The sequence below is a fragment of the Mauremys reevesii genome, linkage group 10 (genome assembly GCF_016161935.1).
Source record: "Mauremys reevesii isolate NIE-2019 linkage group 10, ASM1616193v1, whole genome shotgun sequence".
Classification (NCBI taxonomy): Eukaryota; Metazoa; Chordata; order Testudines; family Geoemydidae; genus Mauremys; species Mauremys reevesii.
In genome coordinates this window covers 73,809,637-73,827,036 of record NC_052632.1, presented here as the reverse complement: position 1 = coordinate 73,827,036, position 17,400 = coordinate 73,809,637, and the positions used below count along the sequence as shown (strand labels likewise).

The window sequence follows — 17,400 nt, the reverse complement described above, 5'->3', positions numbered from 1 at the left end:
GGGCCCCTCCATAATTACTGTATATGTCTCAAGATGAGCAGTGTAATAAGTGGATTGTTTTTCCCCATCTGCCCTTCCTGTCTGAGTGTTGTGCTTGCTCATTATATGTGGATGTGGGTGACGTGAGCTGTCAGTGGTGTGGAAGCTCTGGGGCTGTGTACATGTGCTTAGCATGCTTGCAAGATCAATTACCTCCACTTTGAACTCACCAATAAGTGTCCTTCAGTAGCATGTCCCCAGCTGTTCGTTTCTTTTTGTATCTTTCTCTTTCCCCTCCTCCTCTCTCCTGGGTGAGTCTCAAGAGTGAAAAGAAGTCACAGTTTTGATAGAGTGCTGTTCTTCCAGCAGCCGTCTCGCACTCTTGCACACACAATCAAAAATAGCAGTGGTGCTCGTCGGTGGAGCAGGACAGGCAGAGGGAGATTGATTGGAGATTGCAGGCCTCTATTAACTCCTCATTCTTGTTAATTACACGTTATTTTATTTTTATATTTAGTTTTTCAATTTCCCTGTGTGGTTTCTGAGGATTTAGTTTCTCCTCCGCTCCAGGAGGCACACGCCATTTGTGTGAGAGCGTGATGCGTTAATGCCAAATGTGCTGCATTAGAATTTGCAGCAAAGGTCAGCCGGGAATTTTTGTGGTCTCCGAAATCAACAGCTCTAAAGCAGGATATAGCAACCAGTCAGTTGGGGTTATGAGTAAATAGTGTATTTAAACCCATGCGGCATCCCCCATACCTGCCTCCATTCCACATTGGTACACTGCTTTAATTCTTGCCCCGTCTTCATCTTGCTCCAGTCACTGCATGCTCCAGTTCCTGCCCCAATCTCGATCTGGCTGCATGTGTTTCTTCCTGAAATAATTTCCCTTCCTCCTGACTGAGTCTTAAGTGTGTATTTTTTTAAACTAGTCTGATCGCCTCAAGAGTCGCAGAATCCAAAGGAGAAACCAACAAAAATAAAGCCCGTTCAGCACGAGCTCTCAGGAGCTCAGTATGGGGAACCACAAGCCCCAGTCATCTTTCGATCTGGTATAGTGTCTGGTCTAAGGGAGTCAGAGAAGAATACCCTCAGCGTCACTCCTTAGCATGGCAGAGGGTAGAGAGAAACCCCACGAGGCTGGTAGTCAGTGATAGTTGACATAGAATTCTTCCAGGTCTCAGTGACTGAGTCAGTGTCTGTGCCTACTGAGAAGAGACGGGGATGAGTGAGGTTTTCTGAAGGACCTGCGTTTTACTTTATGGTGGAATCCAGGGAAGAATGGAGACACATTCAGGTTTGTCTCTCCATGTAGGAAATGGCTGTCATGCTTAAGTACTGATCCAGTTACACAGCCTTTGGCTTTAAAAGCTGAAAGCCATTTTCAGGGGGAGATGTGAGAACTAGGTTGTTAATGTGGAGCCACTCAGCATGCCCTGTCTCTGTGTTTGCTCTGTAATCTTTGCTGTTAGCCACGGAGCTGCTTTCCCAAGTGCACTGGCCCATGCTTATTCAGGCCATGATGGCAGAAGCTCACAGATGGGATTGTCGATGCATCATGGATTTCCTTTGGCATCTGGAGACCTCGCCAAGCAGCTCTGCCAAGTGGTTAACATGAGCTCGTCCCCTCCCTCCATGCTCTCCTCAGGCTGGATTCTCTCCCTCTCTCAACAGAGGAACCAGTAAAAACTGGGCAGCCTTGAGGTTGTCCCTGTATGTTCTCTGCTCAGCCTGACTGCAGCCATCCAAGCACAATTCATGACACTCCCGTTGGCCTCATCTGTGCAAGTGAGCGCTGCAGACATCAACTGGCCCAGCTGAAGGACCCCTGCCTTGTTCAGCATCTGTCTCCTCCACTCCTGGCATAACAGTAATTAACCTAATTACCAACTTGCCAGTCCTTTGCACAAGTCTGATTCTCCCTCTCCCCGCTCCTGCCCCCGTCTCCATTTTCTCATTAAAATGTCTCTTATTTCGTGAAATGGGCTACGATGGGAGAGGTGGGGAGCGTTCTGACTGGAGAGCATCACAGACAACTGTGGCTGTTGTTCCCCAGGATGGAAGGTTATACTGAATGGACAGGCATTGGGAGAACGTCACACCAGAGCAGCTGGGACTGGCATGGGGGCCTGCACAGGTGCAGGGGCATTTGAGACTTTTGGGGGTATGATCCCCAGCTCGAGGAGACATACCGGTGCTAGCTCTGATCAAACTAGCATGCTAAAAACAGAGTGTAGCCTCGACAGGCAGAGCAGCAGGAGGGAATAGCTGCCCTGAGTATGTACCCACCTGAGATGCTAGGCATACACTTGGGGTGGCTAGCACCTTATGCCACCGCAGCTACACTCTGTTTGTAGGGTGCTAGCTCTGTCAGGGGTGTATCTCCACGAGCTGGGACTCTCACCCCCTGCTCCAAGTGAGATGTACCCCTTGTGATCCTGTGACAACAACAAAGACTGCAGGCCAGGCCAGGGAGTCCCAGGAGCTGAGCTGCCATCATGCCAATTATAAGTTTGAAAGAAGCATAGTCTGTCCTGGTGAGTGCTCTAAATCAAAACAAAACTCTTTTCCTGCCAACCGGTCTTTATTCCTATATGAAAATATGGTCACAGTCTAGTTCACCACATGCAAGCTACCCACCATAACTGTATCTACCTGGTACCTTGGCTAGCAGAGAATGGGGTCTGTATCTATTCAATATTGTGCTTGAGGAGGGTGCTCTGTATAGGGTGACCATAAATCCTGTTTTGGCTGGGACAGTCCCTATTTTAAACCATATTCCGGCTGTCCCGCTTTATTTATTTATTTATTTATTTTTGGCAAAAGAGGGCATTTGTCCCATTTGCTTTTGCCAACTCGATCCATTGGCAAGAGCAAACAGGACAAATGCCCATTTTTATCAAAAAAGTCGGGTGCGGAGGAACATGCAGGGGCGAGGGGTGATGCCAGCCCCGCGCGAGGGAGGGAAGGCAGGCAGGGCTGGAGCAAGCAGTGATGCCAGCCCCAGCCTTGCGTGGGGGTTAGGCAGGGCTCGGGTCAGCCCCATGCGGAGGAGGGGGCTCAGGCTAACCTACACGGTGTCCCGTTTTCCCTTTGAGAAATGTGGTCACCCTAAGTCTGTAAAACTCTGTGACGACCCAGATCTGGCATGTGTTAGTGCTGCAAACTTTCTAGTCCCATCTCTGCCACTGACTTCCTTTGTGACCTTGGGCTAATCACTTAATCTACCCATCTTTCTCCTCTTCTGTAAAACGGGTGCAGAAAAATGCCATTCACTTACTTTGTGGGGGTTGAGAAGCTTAATTAAATGTAGTGCTTGGGGCTTTTTAGGTGGAAGCAGTGTAGAGATACCAAGTGTAAAGCGCTTTTATTAGCAGTGAGTAGACAGGGCAGACTGCTTCTTAGAGGTGCCTTCAATCCCGCTTGGGGTTGAGGGTCATTGGTGGGACACTGTGAGGAAGCCTGCATGGTTGCTTCCCAGGCTGCTCTGTCTTTTCTGTGGATACCTAGCACTTTTCAGCCACACTAAATTCACTGCAGACTCGGTTTTTTAAATCCTTGGTCTTTTCAAAGATAGTTTTCAGTTGGACTTTGTGTGATCAGCTCACTTGAGAGGAAAGGAGATGACTCCAAGACGGCGAGTTTGGGGAATACAAAGACCTCATTACAGAACACATGAAGTGGTTGTTTTTAAAAAGCAGCTTTTGATGCCTGCTTCTGATGTTCCCTGGTGCTGTTGTGAATTTGCAGAACACGCCGAGCCGTGTCACCAAACCATAACCCCACTGTTTCATTCACAGTTCTTTATGTACAAAGCCTCAAATGAAAAGGAGACTTTGATTTAGGAAGCTCAGAGTTCTCTGATACCAGGGTATCGCCGCAGATTGTCAACTCAGCTGCAAATTCCCTGACTATTTCTTATTTCATTAAGGACTCCTTTGGGGAACGTGCTAAAGGGGAGCTGTGCTGGTAGCCTTCAAGTCCTAGACTGAAGGAAGTGAGCAAGTGTTTGCTATTACCATACAGGGTAGGACGCCACTGTCTATGTGGACGCTTGAACTCAGTTTCTTCCTTTTGTTGATTTGTCACAACCTTGATCTTGCTCAGTTATTACAATACCTTGTTTGTTCCATCCTCACGTAACCATGGAGCTCTGACTGAACATATATTGTTTTAGGAATAGTCTTATTCACCAGAATAAGTAATCAATAAAAATGAAGAATAAAGAGAAATTGCATGTTGCCTGTACAGAAAGATTCTCCTGGAAATGGAGGTTAGAGGGAATAGCGCCGACATGTCCCAGCAACAGTGTATTGGAGATAATATGCCGAGGCATCAAAACAACGTGGGCCTATAGAAAGAACAGATATTTGGACTTCATTATGCATTGGTCCCTGCCTGAAACAGGGAGAGCGAAGAGGACAGATGCTCCCATGACTTGGTGTAGGATAGCGGCAAGCCGTTCTGTTTGTGCCAAGAGGCCCTAAAGCCAGCTTAGCCAGCTGCAGCAGGATAACCTGAAGGTAGTGGCTCTGACACCATCCTTTCCTCCTTGCTGCTGATAAAGAATAAATTAGGATTGGACGACAAGGCTTCTGGCCAGTTTTCCCAAGGTCAGCCTGCTCAGCTGGGGTGCTTACAGGCAGGGGCACTTGAGAAGTAGAATCAGAATGGAGTGTATGTTCTGGGGAGGAAAGGCACTGTATGGTCACCGTCCATTCAGCCCTTTGGCAGCCCTAGAGAGGCCGTACCACGCCAAGGAACAAGAATAGGGTAGGGAGCCCAGAACTCCCGCGTTTTGTTGGGCACTCTGATACTGCTACATTGACCTGGGGTTTCTAAGGATCTAGAGCACATTGCATAAACCAGCCTGTATGGTTTGGATTCTGCACTTGGGAAAAGGGGCCCATTTAACCCATGCCTCAAAGCCTGTCAACCAGCCCATGGTTTATATGAACTTGTGCTTCTCTGAAAGATGCTGTCCCCTGCGGCCTTTCCCTAATCAGGGTTTACCCTGCATTTCCTTTTTCTGAACCCATCTGAGCGAAAGCAAAAATCTCAAATAGTGCTCTCCTCTGTTACATCATTGTGTCTTCCGCTTTGCTTCCCCGCATCTCCAGTTTATTCCATGCCAGTGATTGCTGAGGATGGTTGGAAGCACACCAAGTGTTCGTTCATGGCATGCCTCAAGATTCGACGCACTTCACAGCGTGGGGATTGTAGGCACGATGTACCATGCTGTCTCTTCAGATTTATTTATAATGTGCCATGTCCGGGTGTCGTATGGACCTATTAATCTTTGTGTCACACTGGGTCAGACCAAAGGTCCATCTAGCCCAGTATCTGTCTACCAACAGTGGCCAATGCCAGGTGCCCCAGAGGGAGTGAACCTAACAGGCAGTGATCAAGTGATCTCTCTCCTGCCATCCATCTCCATCCTCTGACAAACAGAGGCTAGAGACACCATTCTTACCCATCCTGGCTAATAGCATTTATTGGCTTAAACTCCATGAGTTTATCTAGTTCTCTAGTTTTAAACTCCATGAATTTATCTAGTTCTCTGAGGCATTTGTGGATGTGGAGTATGGTTGCTATAATAGTAACATCAGTCCCAGGCTATGTTACTGACCAACACGCTGTGAAATTTCATTGTTACAAATATTTGTAAAGGATCTCAGTAAATAACTTGGGTGAATTGGAACAGAAATAAGTGTCAGAATGTAATACAATTTAAGTTGATTTAATACACGTACTTTGGAATTATAGAAAAACTAAACCTGTTCCCATATTTCCTTCTTTTCACTGACTCATACGTGAATCAATCCAAAATGCATTTACAAGGGATCTGCATTCAGTAATTCTTTCGGTCTATCTGAGCGTGATTAGTTATAGGAATAGGTGATTTCTCTGTTGACACTATTTTAGGACCTTGTATTTCATAAGCAGAATTGAGAACTACAGTGCCTCTTGTTTGCCAACTGCATTAAAGCATCTTTAGGGCAAGTAATTCGGGGACTTACTTCTTGTCAAGTCTGTTTGTATAACCATTGTGACAAAGTTCCTCCTCTACCTTGGTGGGTCCTGCGCTTATTGGCGGATTTTGCTAGCCTCGAAGATCTTCTTGTGTTGGATCAGGAGTTGGGAGGATTTGGGGGGAACCCGGGCCCTCCCTCTACCCTGGGTTCCAGCCCAGGGCCCTGTGGACTGCAGCTGTCTAGAGTGCCTTCTGGAACAGCTACACGACAGCTACAATTCCCTGGGCTACTTCCCCATGGCCTCCTCCCAACACCTTCTGTGTCCTCACCACAGGACCTTCCTCCTGATGTCTGTTAATGCTTGTACTCCTCAGTCCTCTAGCAGCACACCCTCTCACTCCCAGCTCCTCACACCTCTTGCTCCCAGCTCCTCACACGCGCACCGCAAACTGAAGTGAGCTCCTTTTTAAACCCAGGTGCCCTGATTAGCCTGCCTTAATTGATTCTAGCAGCTTCTTGGTTGGCTGCAGGTGTTCTAATCAGCCTGTCTGCCTTAATTGTTTCCAGAAAGTTCCTGATTGTTCTGGAACCTTCCCTGTTACCTTACCCAGGGAAAGGGGACCTGCTTAACCTGGGGCTAATATATCTGCCTTCTATCATTCTCCTGTAGCCATCTGGCCTGACCCTGTCACACCATTTTAACTAAAACGTGTACTTCCTTCCACCTCCTTGGGGAAAGTAGGGAAGCTGAGATCTGAGAAAGGCTTCAGACTTTAATAAGTCCCAGGACTATCCTTTGGGGTTGTCCCCAGTTATTAGTTAAAGAAGATGAGCCTGCCTGTGTTTGGGGGGAATATGTCGGTGTGTACTGAACAATGGTTTGCACAGTATAATGTGCTCTTAATCTATATTAAAGTTCAGTTGAACTGAATCATTTGAGCATTAGTGGTAGCACTTCCATGTAACTGGTTAGCTTGGGTCTATTTGAACATGTCTGGAGGAACTGCCATAAACGTCAACTTCAGAGTGAGGGGTTTGCCGCCCTTTGTGGTAGAGCCTTAGTCAGTGTTTTGTTTTATAGCTGTGTCACTTTATGTAGACAGGAAAGCTGGATCTGGAGAGGGAATCTCTGTGTTGATGGTATTTACGTGTTGGCAGGAAGTGGTATTACTGTGTGCAGAATGGAAGCTCAGTGACCCTGCACTCATGTAATCCAGACCTGATGTGGTGAGTTATGGTGCAGTTATGTTTAACAAGCATTTCTCCTCACATTTTCTACAACCTATGGTCCTTATCCTGCAGCTGTGATGAACCTTCAGCCGAGGCAGGATGCAGAGGTAAGAGGAAGTTTGTGCGCCGCTGGTAAAGCTTTGATGCCTTGGGGGGTCAGGGCTAAGATGCCAGTTTGCAGACACGGTGAGGCGCAGGATAGCTGTCCTTTGTTGTACTTCATATAAGGTCATTACATCTCCTTTTATTTCTCTTCTGGGGGGAATTTTATCACATGACACCGAGAAAGCAGGGGAGATGTCCTTGGCTTTTGGCAGGAGAGTTGCTGAAGCCCAAAGATGTTTTTCTTTGTGTAATTCCATTAGTGTGATGACAGTTTGGTGTTGGAACAGAATAAGATCTGATGAAAGGACCACTCTGTAAGAGGGAATGACAGACAGAATGGAAACAGTAACTAGCAAGGTAATAGACTGTGATGGATCTATAATCTCTGAAGCTGCTGTAAGCAATAAATTCCTAAATAGTGTCCTTTCAGCCTTAACCTATTTATTTGCAAAGTGCTAAATTTAATTTTCCTTAGTCTGCAGGAAAGCAGCATCCCAGGAATAAACCTTTGGCCCAGCCAAGAGCCTGTGCCAAGCTGCTTGTTCCAGCATTTCCATTTCCTCTTGCATCTGCGCAGAGCAACACGTCTATTTCCGTCTTAATGTGCCATGTTTTAAGGTGTGTGTGTGTGAGTAGCACATAATTGAAGTTAACCTTGGTATAAGGTAGGGAGTCTTCTGCTCTGGGGTTCTTTCAGAAGAGAGGGGGATTTAACAGCCACCAACACAATGAGCAGTCTCAGTAGAGAGGCCTGAGCTGAATGAGAATGGAGAGTGAATTACCCTGTCCTGCAGGTAGCAGGGTTGGCCATGCTGGAAGTGTGTGGGGAAGCTAGCATTGCCATTACTGATGCTGGGTCTGTGCTGTGGCTAGAGGACCACAGTGCTGAGGGCTGTCAGCCCAGAATCCCTTGAATACTAAACATCACATAAAGGCCACCTATTCTGCAATTTTTAAAAGGCAACAACTTCAGGAGAAAAATGGTGAGTGCGTCAAGCTAAGCAACCAGCATTCTGCACATGTATACCTTAAAGCATCACTAGGCAGGGTCCTGTGTGTTTCCAGTGCTCTGTGGTGTTGCAGCAGGTACTGTATGTCACATACAACACATAACCCAGCTGGAGGCAGCTGAGCCAGACAGGTCCCTGTTTTCTCCAAAAATTCACAGTTTGGTAGAGCTCTTTAAATACAGACGTACCAAATTCTCCATTGTCTTGAAAGCTGACTCTAGTGTTCAGCAGCCCTCCATATTTGGGCATTGCTGTTCCAGTCTAGGGCTTGTCTACATGGAGACTTAGTGCATGGCAAGCAGGGGCATAAACCTACCATACCCTAGCTTGCTGTACACTAAATCATAGAACTGGAAGGGACCTCGCGAGGTCATCTAGTCCAGTCCCCTGCACTCCTGGCAGGACTAAGTATTATCTAGACCATCCCTGTTTGTTTAATCTGCTCTTAAATATCTCCAATGATGCAGATTCCACAACCTCCCTAGGCAACTTATTCCAGTGCTTAACCACTCAGAGAGGAAGTTTTTCCTAATGTCCAATCTAAACCTCCCTCGCTGCAATTTAAGCCCATTGCATCTTGACCTATCCTCAGAGGTTAAGAAGAACAAGTCTTCTCCCTCCTCCTTTTAGGTTCTGAAAACTTGAAAACTTTTATCATGTCCCCTCTCAGTCGTCTCTTTTCCAGACTAAACAAACTCAATTTTTTCAATCTTCCCTCATAGGTCATCTTTTCTAGACCTTTAATCGTTTTTGTTGCTCTTCTCTGGACTTTCTCCAATTTGTCCACATCTTTCCTGAAATGTGGCACCCAGAACTAGGCACAATACTCCAGTTGAGGCCTAATCAGTGCAGAGTAGAGCGGAAGAATAACTCCTCGTGTCTTTCTTACAACAGTCCTGCTATTACAGCCTAGAATGATGTTTGCTTTTTTTGCAGCAGTGTTACACTGTTGACTCATATTTATCTGGTGATCCACTATGACCCCCAGATCCGTTTCTGCAGTACTCTTTCCTAGGTAGTAATTTCTCATTTTGTATGTGTGCAACGGATTGTTTCTTCCTAACTGGAGTACTTTGCATTTATCCTTATTGAATTTCATCCTGTTTATTTCAGACCATTTCTCCAGTTTGTCCAGATCATTTTGAATTATAATCCTATCCTCCAAAGCACTTGCATCTTCGCCCAGCTTGGTATCGTCTGCAGACTTTATAAGTGTACTTTCTATGCCATTATCTAAGTCATTGATGAAGATATTGAACAGAACCGGACCCAGATCTGATCCCTGTGAGTCCCCAATTGTTATGCCCTTCTGATAACTACTCTCTGGGATTGGTTTTCCAACCAGCTTTGCACCCACCATATAGTAGCTCCATCTAGGTTGCATTTTCCTAGTTTGTTTATGAGAAGGTCATGAGAGACCGTATCAAAAGCTTTACTAAAGTCAAAATATACAACATTTACCACTTCCTCCCCCACCGGCCCACCCCATCCACAAGGCTTGTTACCCTGTCAAAGAAAGCGATAAGGTTGGTTTGACACAATTTGTTCTTGACAAATCCACGCTGTTATCACCTTATGATCAATGGCCATTTGGAGCCTGCTATTCAGCAGTATGTCAGAGCTCACTAGTAACTTTTAGTGCATGGTAGCATGGTCCACACAGCATCCGAACCTGGCTATGGGAGATAAATTTTAAGTTGTGTGGAGTGCTGCTCTTCTGGGCCTGGGAATAGTTCAGCTCTTACTCCTACAGTCATTTGGGTGCTTCAAATGTCTTTTCAGCTCATCTAAAAATAAGAATAAAAACAAAAACATCATTTCCACCACCTCCCCTTGTGTTGGATGACGGAGAATGTCCTGCCATTGGCCTCACTGAGCCTCAGCATTCCTCCCAGTCCCTAGTTCAGGCTGGCACTGATGTCTGAATGGAGGTATTCCAAACTTCTCGGGGTTGGATTAGTTGGCAGCCTTCTCTCTGTTTGAACCGTACTTGGGTTTTCACTCACACAGAGGTTTAAATCTTTGCAGAAGACTATGGGAAAGGCAGTCTTCTTTTTTTCACCTGCTTTATTTCTGCCATTTTTTTGCATCTTAGGAAAGAAAATTGAGTCTGTCTGGTTACTCCTCTGTCTAAATCTGGAAAGCTAATCTGAGCTTCTAGGTTCTCCAGTCCTCTGGGAGCTTTGAGAGATTTTTCTCTCTCAAGTTTGTTTTAAAATAAACAAAAAATACCAATGCTGATTATTAGGGAGTCCACTGCAGAGAACCAAGCATAATTCCTTGGCCTGCTCATTCCTCTGATACAGGGCTAGGCAGGATAGAGTGACGTGACCAATCACAGCTCCTCCAGATCCCAGGGGAAGTCCCACCAGGGCCTCTGCTTTTCTGGGGTGGGGAAAAGTTGCCAGCCTAACCAGTGGATACTGTGTGATCCTTGCCTCTCTCTCCTAGAAATCCCCAGTACTTTGGCTGTCACTCTGGCCATTGGTGGGCCCATTAGCTGGTGGGAAGATAGTCTGTTTGAGACTAGAGGCCACTTCTCTCTTATGATGCCATCCGGTGCTCTCATCAATTTCAAAATATAGTGTCAGAAAATTTCACTCATTGCACTGAAATTCTGTAGGCCTAAAATCAGATTGAAAATGGATAAGAAAGATATCTCATTTACTCATTAATTTTCATGTTGGGATTCTCCCTTGTCTACGGCACAGTGTAAAAAGCCACAAGCGGTCTTGCCTTGGAAGACCCAAGGTTTTTCCTCTCTGTGGAAAAATCAAGGGTTGATGAGGACGCACAAGTGAAATAGTTTCTCACACAAAAATAAAACTTGAATAACTTAAAAACACATTTCCCTTACCAGATCTTCCCCCTTTGAATTAGATCTATAAGGGAGACTTTACATGCAAGCCTGTATTTGAGCACCATGCCAGAGGCCCCCAAATTGCCTGAGCTTCTTCCATCTCTTTGGGACTGAAGTTATAATCATTGAATTAATTTTTCAGAAAGCAGTGTGTAAATTTGTCCCACCTGTCTGACATTCATTATTAATGGAGGGAAGAGAAACATTAGAAGAGGAAAGAAAGGCTCTCTGCTTTTCAGCCTGCAGATCTGCCCGAGTCTCCTCCATGCTCTGTCCAGTGAAGTCAGTTTTATTTCCATCCAGGGCATCTTTCGATTATATTTTCCCTTGACTCTGCCTGAATTTATTCCACCCTCTCTCTCTCTCCCCCTCCCTCCCCGCACGATAAATAGGCGAGACATGAGTAGGCTGGAATGGCTCTTTTGTGTACACACAATCCCAGCCCTCATCTCCAAAGCATCCCTTGGAGAGTTACGGGGGCTTCAGTGCATGTGTCTTCTCTGCGCTGACAAACCGCTCCCAGTGCCTAGTGAAAAACGGCAGGCTGCTTGTTCACCTGCTCCATCAGCTTTAAAGGGGACAAGCCCTGAAATGCAGCCAAGATTCCAAGTCTTTCTGCTCCATTGCTGGCTGCGTCCCTCCTCTCACAAAGGGGGTGTGGAATTGTTTTTTAATTAAAGGTATTATATACCAGCAGATTAATTAGAAATTCAAGTGATATTTCTGCCGTATCAGTGGAACAGGCCTATGCCAGGCTACTGCTGAGTGGACCTGGGAGTTCTCCCTTTAATGGATTGCAGGCAATTTGCCTGTGGACAGCTATCTTATACATAATGGATGTTCTCACAAATTTCCCCAATTCTCAGCCAGAGCAGGTGGTCTTTATTATACCATCCAGAACAAATCAGGAACAGCCGGGCTTTTCCATCCACAGCTGATGTGCAAAGAGGGGCAATTCCTCATCCTATTTCCCAGATGGACATTTAGACTTTTTGTGATTATGTTTTTTTCCCCACTTTGAGCTCTTCAGAAATCCTGTCAGAGAAACGGGATCATTCTCTACTGTCTCATGGTTGCTGTCGCATGGTCCTGCCTGTGAAGTGGAAACACAGGCATTCAAAGATGGGTAGGCATGTTTGCAAAGCAGGAAACCTCTCCAGGCTATACAGATGAGCTGGTATTAGCCATATGCTCACTAGTGTCAAAAGTGGGACAGGCACAGATGTGTGCACATTCACATGGTGACAGAAAATCACCAAGGCTTTCTTATTGTCCAGTAAGTAGCACAGTAAGTGGATGATCCTTAGCACCATTATACTAATCTTCAGAAATGAGGATATGATTCACTGAATTGTCCTTGCTCCCCAGTGACTATATTAGAAGAAAAATCCTCTCCCAGAAGAAAGCTGCCTTGTATTACAAGCCCACAAGTGGTGCAGAGGTCTCTTACCGACCCTCTGCACAGGTTGGAATTTCACCCTGGATGCAGATGGACAGAGCCTCAGATTTGCCCTACCTACAGTGCCTTTTACCCATCTCATCTTCTCTCTGTTAGAAGTGAAAGCTTGACTGCAAAAAGATCAAGGTGAAATTTCCTAGCTGCAGGGAGTTTCTGTGGCCGGCAACCACCAGGTTGAGCTGGAGGATGGGGATTGGTCCAACAACCTTATCCACAAGTCTAAATACAGCAGCTAAAGACGCCTTCCACTCGGCGAGAAGAAAACACAATTACTAAACTAGCAATTTGGCTCAATGGGGCATGGGAGCTTGTCCTACCAGTTTCTTGCTACTATCTATTTCCAACAGCTTTTCCAGGCAGGTGAAGTCCAGACTAGGGCTTTTCATTTTAATGACTCCAACTAAACATACACTGCTCCATGGAAGGTGCAGTCCCAAAACACACAGACTAAAGGATGCACATTAGCTCTCCAGTACAAAGAGGAGAACGCGCTCGCTCTCTGAGAAATGCTGTGTGCCCTACCTTCTCAGCTGGGTACTTGCTGTGAGTAATGTGTAGCAGTGGCCTGTTCTCTTAGAAGCTGTGCTCCCAGTTCAGCGCTGATAGAGGTATATGTGTTTTCATATTATTTATTAGTCATTGTGTCTTATAATTTAGCTCTGTGCTCCGCAGACTGCACAGAGGTTCCAAGAGAATATTATTTGAGATGATTTTGGGGGCAGAGGCAGGAAGGGGATTGAAGGCATGGTTAGAAATAGCTGAATGTTTGTTTCCAGTTCAGCAAGTTTTACTGTTGTGTGCTGTGATAATTGAAGGTTTGCTGTGAAATCCTACAAGCCTGTGCTAGAGGAGAAAACTTGGTCTGCCTGTCCCCAGCCATGGTCTTGTGCAAAGTCTCTTGCTGCCAGTATGAGAATGGAAGCTACTGTTTGGCCTTAAGGCAAGGGAGGCCATTTCAAAGGAAATGAGAGGAATATTAGTGATAGCTTATCCAGACCTGAATGTTTTCAGGGGAAGCCATGTTTTGCAAGGCAGAGGTGCTGTTCTCTAAGGTCATGGAGGAGACAGCTCCTGAAGGTTCCTGACTTGTATGACAGTTCCCAGGTGTCGTTCTGTAGCAAAGGCTGAAATGGACCTGTTGAGTTCTGCACCCAGGTGGTTTCTTTGTATATGTAGGAAAAAACCTGCTCAAGAGAATTTTGCAAAGGAAAAGTGTCTCTCTCCCGACATCCAGATCCTAGCCCTAGCTTCGCTGTGACCATGTCCAAAACCCACTCAATGGAACTGAAAAACAAACCAACAGCTCCCACACAATAAGGTTTATTCAGTTGCGATTTGTGTAGCGAGTGAGAACATGCTAAGAGTAAAGGAAAATTCAGCTGCCAGAGCTAACTGTTGCTCAGCGTTTCTTATTAACTATTTTTAGATGTCCCAGTCTTCATCAGTGGGGCTAAAAATTCCTAGGAGTTAGGTGCCGTTGGGTAAATACTTCTTGGGCAGGGAATTTACAGTTAGACAGTACCATGCCTTCTCATTGGGGATGAAATGCCCATGTCTTCAGAGACCCAGCGCAAGACCTGGGCACCATATAAGTCTTATTTTAAATAGCTTAAGCAAAGGATGAATTAAGCAGTACTTAAGTAAATTTCACCCAGGGGTCACCTACATGGGTCCTGCTGGTGTTTTAAACTTAATATGGAGAGTAAACACCAAGAAAGGGAATGGGAGAGCAGTGGAAGAGAACCAGGATGAGAGAATGAAAAAGAGAGAACAAATCTCTTCTGGATGCAACACAAGATGTTAGCGACAATCTGATATCCTGAATGATCTGAAGCCCAGTTATTTGGGCTTCTCACCCTACTCCCTGGGCTACTCCTGCTGTTATGGTCTAGATCCTGAAAGCTTTTCTCAGCAAAAGGGATTGACTTTGGGATTTGGGATTTGCTGTCCTGGAAGTCCAGAAGAGCCAGATTTCAACAAGCCTCAAAGAGGCTTGCTGACGGGATTTGTACTTAATTTAGCACATGGTTCACTTCACTTTTGCCTTACACCACAATGACAGTGGCAGTACTTGTGCTGCTCGTTATGGGGAGCTCTGTAGTTCATGTGCTCTATATGAGTTGTTTAGATAACTGCTGAATAAACCGTCCAAACGACGGAGCAAGGAGGAGACAATTGAGTGCAGTCAGTGGATGGGTGAAAGAACAACAGAGAAGAAGGGGGACACTTTGATGGTCTGTGAATGGAGAAGAGCTGAGAGGAGAAAGTGAGAAAGACAGAAAACAGGCAAAAGAAGAGAGAATCTGAAGGGGAAGGAAAAGCAAAATGAGAAAAGAGAGAAACAGGGGAAGGCCTGACACAATATAGAGATTAATGAGATGTGTTTTTATCCATGTTCTTTTGTACATTTGATTGTATCTCTCTGGCAAGCACCGCACAGCTGTGTTAATGAGACAGTGGCGGCAGGCGGTGATAGCAAGGATGAGGTTGCTGATGGGGGACTTGAATCAAATCGCTGTTGTCACTGTTGGACGCATGACTAAATAAACAGTACAAAATATTGCTCTGTATCCAGCCTTGTTGCAGTCTTGCAGAGTCACTTGACTAGAGGCACATTGTGCTAGCTCTGAGGCATTATCTGTGCAACGCTTACAGTGACCTGTGCCACTGAGGTCTGTAAAGCTGCTAATTGTTGATCTGGTCACATTTTCATACAGCCCGTCTCCCAGCCTGGGAGTTGGCTCAGATATCTGTTTGGGAGAGCGGTCCTACAGTCCTTATTTAATTGGTACTCTGCAGCTTTCCTCCAAGAGATTTGTTACTGCTAGCTCATCTTCCAAGAGTGGGGATCGGCAGAGGCAATTTTCAAAGGAAAAAGAAAGGTTATTTACCTGTGGTTGGAGCACATTTTCACCTCAGATCCGCTCTGTTCCCTGGAGTCTGGGAGTTTTTGCTGCACCTTTAACCATAGGCATATGCTCTCCATCTATGATGGAAATGCAAAAATCTCACTGCAGAGGTGGAGTCTTCTGTTCCTGCAGATCTTTCCAGCTTGGTAGGGTTCACTGAAGCATTCCAGTGAGATGGGTGTGATTTAGCCTAACCAGAAACAGATTTGCCTTTCCATCCCCTGTGCTGGAGAAGATCCCTTATATCAAGGCTTGTTGCATTTCATCGGCTCCTTATTCATTTCCTTTTTCTTTTCCAAGTTCATTGAACAGTAATGTGCAATTTTCAACAGTGCAGCTTGCACAAGTGTCCTCGGGTTGCTGAACTGACCCTTAATAATCACGAGAGAAAGCAAAAGGGAGGGGATGTTCACAGAGACCCCCAAAAGCTGCCCTTTTCTAGAGTATGACTCCGAGAAGCAGAATGCTGAGATGCCCATACCTATGCACATTCTGGGTTTTTATTGATGGCAGGAGAAAAGCTCTGTAGATTTATACACACTGGCTTCTGGCAGGAGTTTAAAGTCTGGTGGATTATCCACTGAGCTAGCGACAAGGTGAACAATAAGGGTTTATATTAAGGAATGTTTCTCCTGCCTTCAGCACGTCTCCTCTAGATCACACCCCGTTCCTTGATTGCAGTGCAATCTCACTCATTACTCTGTGGCTGTAACCTCCTCTCCCTGTCTCCATGGCTAGGCAGTAGAGAACCAGGAGCCAATTTGTGTCCAGAATGAAGGTTCTGACCCTCTCAGCTTTCCTTTGCTCTGATTGGCTGCTGGAAGTCAAAGGAAATAGACTGGAGGCTTTGTGGTAGAAACAAAAAAAATTCTGATCTCCAAATTGCTTGCTTATATGTTTTGTTTTCCTGTGGCTACAGACACAGTGCTCAACAAGGATGGAACAGGGTTTGAAGTCTGTTGGATTTGTCTGCATTCAAGGAGGTGGTGGGGGAAGGACTACGTTGTGTCCATCCATGTTTTGGAAGTGAGGCTAGAGCAATTCTATACTCTCTAGTGTGAGTGAGGTAACTATACCTAGTGGTTTCACCTGCTCTTGGGAGAGAGAGAGAGGCATCCACTGGTGGTTGGGAGTAAAGGACAATGTTCAAGTTGATACTAGCAAATAAGTGTTCAAACTTTCAGGTGCAGGGCTCACCACGGAAACTAGAATTGTATTTTTTCTTTCAGAGAGGAGTTGGAGAATTTTGTCCCAGCTGAACTGAGCACATGCTGCTGGGCAGCAATGGATTCAATTGCACCCTACAAATGTCCAGATGAGTTTTGTAGGAGGAGGCGCAGGCATGTTTTTCTAGATGTCACTTTGGACTGTCAGTTTAAAGGGAAGCTGCAAAGATTCCTTGATGGTGAAAAGACTTGTTTAAGATGCCGAATCAGTAACAGCATATAAATGTAGAAGGCCCTGATCTGCTTACCCAATATTACCCAGTTTCCAGCAGGAACTGGAAATGCTGTTAAAATGGTACACTCATCAGCCGGGGAGAGTTCCTCCCCCTTCTTAAAAGCAACCCTCATTGTAGCCAGGGCCAGCGTGGTGTTGCCTGTCTCTGTCTGAAGGATGGTAGCTGCATCATGGAGCCTTCAAGATGAAATATAAGGCATAATCTGGAGGAGCACCCAAGGCTTGAAGAAGGACACCAAGACCCCTTTCATAGTCCTGGGAGTAATAAGAATTTGTTGTATTTGTGGAGTGCAAAATTGCAGGAAATTATATTTTACAAAGAAATATATGAACATCTGTTCCTCTTCCACTCACCTGCCAAGTCTTGAATTCAGGAGTCTCTGTTGTTTCTGCCACAGTCAAATAATCCAGT

At 45.6% G+C, this 17,400-nt stretch overlaps 1 protein-coding gene across 2 annotated transcripts in view; it reads left to right on the top strand.

The window, feature by feature from the left end:
* Window positions 1-17,400, top strand: part of MAD1L1 (mitotic arrest deficient 1 like 1) — a 502,922-nt gene that overhangs the window by 393,841 nt on the left and 91,681 nt on the right. The window contains exon 18 of one of the 2 annotated variants that reach the window (XM_039492583.1): window positions 7,550-7,603. The exons of the other annotated variant lie outside the window; for it this stretch is intronic. Within the exon in view, the coding sequence (XP_039348517.1) occupies window positions 7,550-7,588 (39 nt within the window). The 3' untranslated portion in view covers window positions 7,589-7,603. Of the gene's footprint in view, window positions 1-7,549; window positions 7,604-17,400 lie in introns of those variants that run through there. 2 annotated transcript variants of the gene reach the window in all.